Consider the following 4,356-nt stretch of genomic DNA (forward strand, 5'->3'; position numbering starts at 1 on the left):
TGAGAGAAGCATGTCAACTTCAACACGCGTGGGAATTATGAGATTCAATCCGTATTGATAAAAAAATAATGGGAGATTGTGCTGTATCATCAACAGCGCTGTCAGTGAGGGCAGGCTGGCAGACACACCGCTGCAGCTGGCTCAGGCAACAGCAACATGTCATTGGTGAGGAGCAGAGCACCTCAACCAGTGACAGGTGTGTCCCTCCGCCACAGTTACTATCCAGCTCAGGTTAACCCTGTAGGAGGAGGAGCGGATCTAAATGTGGTTCCTTTTCCTGAGGTGACAACAATATTTACACAAACCAACACACACACACTAATGAGCAATATGATCGCAGTACACTCCTTGTGTAGTCATGGGTGTGAGGAAGGATCTAGCACAAACTCTGAGCACAGAGACGCTTTCAGAGGGATTAGCTTCATGTACATGTGCAGACATGTTTTACTTCTCCACTGCATCAGTGTAAGAGCTGGTGTCTGTCATCGCAGGATTCACGTTTGACCCGGAAACAACGATTCCAAGCGACATTTTCCGCTAAAAGCTGCTCGAGTAAAATAGTCCCCAGCACATGAAAGGCGAACCACTACCGTAAATAGAAGCCCCGCGGCTGATTGAGCGCGAAGCCATCCAATCACAGCGGGGGCTGGGGGAGCTGTCGATGACGAGGGCGGCCCCCAGCCAATGGGAACACACTACTGGGTGTTGACCTCTGCGAGCCGCATCACCACCTCCTCCGTGTCCGTGGCGGAGGGAGCACTATAAAGCCCCAGCCAGCTCGGGCTTTAAAGGGCAGAGTTGTAAAAACTCCCAGGCTGTGGGGAGTCAGCTGTTCAACCCGGAGCCGGAACCGAACCCCACAGACGCGACACCGCCTGGAGCAGAGCACACTACTCCCCCTCCTTTTTTTGTATCTCCTGTAGAAAGTGGCAGCACCGGGGCGGACTGTGGACTCACAAGGAGCGAACCAGTGCATTTCCATGTAAGTTCATACTAACGTCGCCACACCGCTGTTCTGAAATAACCGGGGGTCCAGGGAACTGTGTTGTGCCCCCCCCACCCACCCGTGTTGCCACCCAGCTCATTAGAACGCTACGTAGCCTGCTGTGCATCAACACCAACCGGCAAAGCCACTTTTCCATCTCTGGGGCCGGTGTCGTCGTGTGTGTTTTTGTGTATTTGTGTGTGTGTGTGTGTGTGTCGCCGTGAGCTGATAAGCAGCTGCTCGGGGGCTGAACATTAACAGTGTGTGGCAGCTAGATAGCTAACATGCTACATTCACACCCTTCTTTAACCCGACGAGCTAAATGCTACTCGCTCGCTTGTGTGTGTGTGTGTGTCTCCTTCACTCGCAGAGGAAACGGGAGTCGTTAGGATTCATCGTCGCAAAAAAAAAAAAAAATCCACTTGTGTGTGTTGTAGAAACGGGTTCGTGGCCGTGGTCAGACTTTGAATGGTGGTTATGTAACAGCGGCTCTCGTCGCAGGCTCGTACGTGCTCCTCTGCCCAACTGTAGCTCGGGAACAGCCTCGGACACGTCTTTTACCGTAAAACCCTTCTCTCCCCTCTGATGGGGTTTGATGCCTCGACATGTCCGCGGACCGATCTGAAATCCGTGTGACTATTGACACCTGCTATCAGACCCGACGCCCTCCGCAGAGGTCACCCGCGGTTGCGTGTATCTGTCACACTGGACCGCCGGGGAGCACACACTGCTGACACCGCCTGTGTGAGTCAGTGGCCTGTGTTTATTTATAGTTGTTGATAATGTAGTACCGCTGAGATGCAGCACTGCTGTGTGAAGGGGGGGGGGGGGGGGGGAGGGGATCGTGTAAGAGATGATGCAGATCCATTTGAGTTGCACTTTTTTTTTTAATGTGGTTTTCCTTCTGTGTTTTCAGGATCCTGACTCTAACCCTGTTGCAGCAAGGATATCCGCTTTGGCAGCACGTTTTTTCATCACACCCACCATCGCCACCTTGGAGGCTCTCGACGCGCTCCGAAGAAGCAACTCTGTGACAAAAACAGAATCGTCGCCCTCGCCACTGAAGCAGCTATGCAGCTTGAAATTCAAGTAGCACTCAACTTTATTATTTCCTATTTATACAACAAACTCCCTCGACGACGCGTGAACATCTTCGGCGAGGAGCTCGAGAGGCAGCTGAAGAAGAAGTATGAAGGCCACTGGTATCCGGATAAGCCATACAAAGGGTCAGGGTTCAGGTGCATCCATGTAGGGGAGAAGGTGGACCCCGTGGTGGAGCAGGCGGCCAAAGAGAGCGGCCTGGACATCGAAGACGTCCGGAATAATCTCCCTCAGGATCTTAGCGTGTGGATCGACCCATTTGAAGTCTCCTACCAGATTGGAGAGAAGGGCCCGGTCAAGGTGCTATATGTGGATGATAACAATGAGAATGGGTCTGAGCTGGACAAGGAGATTAAGAACAGCTTTAATCCTGAGGCCCAGGTCTTCATGCCAATCAGCGACCCCGTCGGGGTTTCCTCAGAATCCAGCTCTCCCTCCCCTCCCTTCGGGCAGTCCGCTGCGGTGAGCCCCTCCTTCATGCCACGCTCTGCCCAGCCCTTAACCTTCACCACTGCCACCTTCGCCGCCACCAAATTCGGCTCCACTAAAATGAAGAGTAGTGGCCGTGGTAATAACGGCAACAACAGCAGCAGCGGTAGCAGCAAGGTGGCCCGCACCTCCCCTACCAATAATCTGGGCCTGAATGTCAACACCCTGCTGAAGCAGAAAGCCATCTCCACCTCCATGCACTCACTGTACGGGCTTGGCCTGGGTCCGCAGCAGAAGGCATCTGCTCTTTCTCCTAACGCAAAGGAGTTTGTGTTCCCCAGCCTCCAGGGCCAGGCCAGCCCCGGAGCCGTGTTCCCCGGGGAGGGCTCCCTGGGACTCGGCACTCTGCAGTACAACAATGCCTTTGACATGTTCGCAGCCTACGGAAGCCTCAACGACAAGTCCCTTATGGATGGCCTCAACTTCAGTCTGAGCAACATGCAGTATTCTAACCAGCAATTCCAGCCAGTCATGGCTAACTAAACTCATCATCAAGATGTTATTTATGAATGATGGTGGCTCAAAGAAAAGGAAAAACAAAGTGCACACTTAGAAACTGGACTTTCAAGGATAGTGTCTATTCAGTCAAGCGCATGTGCCCAAGGGTGTTTTTACTGTGCCCCCTTGAGTTTGTTTCTACTGAAAGCTTGTTGTACAAACACATCCAAGCTTGGTTACTTCAATTCAACATGCATCATTGTTTTTCTTTTTCCTTTTTGCCAACCAAGCACAAATTTTTTTACTATGTTGAGAAAAAATACTTCTAAAAAGTAAAAAAATAAGAAAACACACGCTTCAAGTTTTGGCCTCTTACAGTATTTTAAAGGTGGTAAGACAAGGCAGATTTTTATGGATTGGCACTACTAAGTGGGGTTACTTGGTCTTTTTCTAATTGTATAATTTAATTTAGTACAGAGTTTGTAAGATATCAGAGTATATATTGTTTCTATGACATGGTGTTGCATTTATATCTTTTTACTACTCCAGTGATCTGTGATGGCTGCAGCAGCTTTTCCTTATTTTTTTCTCTTTTTTTAAAGATAATTGTTAAAGAAATCCATCTTAAAAAAAAAAATACATCAAATATTCTAAAGATTGTGTACAGAGTATTCCTTAGTGGTGGAAAGTGTAGGAATATTTGCTTTTTCTGAAAGATGAATTGTATTTTCTGTTTAAGAGGTTAAAAGATTTTTGCTATACTATGGACAAAAATGTAATCGTATGAATATTAATTTTGTACCTACATTGTGCAATACTTGATAAAAAAATACGGTATAACAAAGTATTTTGAGTCAGTGTCTTACATGTCAAGAGGGACTGAAATAGTTTATATTGTTAAGTTTGTATTAAATGCTTAAAAATGATATGCTTGTCTTTATTTTTTTTAATTTCATATTTGCACCCTGGTCTTTTTAATAAAATAAACTACAGTTGAACATGATCTCTGGACAGCACACTTTATTTATTGCTTGTTTAAACTCTACACCGACTTGTTTTTTTAATATTTAACCAGTAGCAGACTTTGCCACCGGGGAGTCCTCAACCTGAGCAGATAATAGTGACAGTCACATGCTGGGAGTCGCCACTCTGTCATCAGGGCACGATGAAGTATTACAAGAATGGAGCGTTGACTGTGCTAACTGTGAGGCAACATGAGGCCTGGAGCTCATGTGCTGTAAACTTTCAGGTTTTCTTTTTTTAAGGCGGCGGTTAAAGTCTTAGTAATCCGGGGGTGTAGCCGTGTGCCATCACAGCTGTGAGGACAGGTGGAAAGCTATTAA

At 47.8% G+C, this 4,356-nt stretch overlaps 1 protein-coding gene across 1 annotated transcript; it reads left to right on the forward strand.

Annotated features, from left to right (window-relative positions):
- Positions 1-803: 803 nt before the first annotated feature.
- tob1b (transducer of ERBB2, 1b) lies at positions 804-4,016 on the forward strand. Its single transcript, XM_061094410.1, has 2 exons — positions 804-982; positions 1,902-4,016. The coding sequence occupies exon 2, from the start codon at positions 2,057-2,059 to the stop codon at positions 3,056-3,058; it is 1,002 nt and encodes a 333-aa protein (XP_060950393.1). The 5' UTR covers positions 804-982; positions 1,902-2,056; the 3' UTR covers positions 3,059-4,016.
- Positions 4,017-4,356: the final 340 nt, after the last annotated feature.

Source organism: Limanda limanda, chromosome 21, assembly GCF_963576545.1.
Source record: "Limanda limanda chromosome 21, fLimLim1.1, whole genome shotgun sequence".
In the NCBI taxonomy this organism is placed as follows: domain Eukaryota; kingdom Metazoa; phylum Chordata; class Actinopteri; order Pleuronectiformes; family Pleuronectidae; genus Limanda; species Limanda limanda.

What these genes read in the sequence shown, in the direction of transcription:
- tob1b (XM_061094410.1), top strand. Translation starts at nt 2,057, where the DNA reads ATGCAGCTTGAAATTCAAGTAGCACTCAACTTTATTATTTCCTATTTA.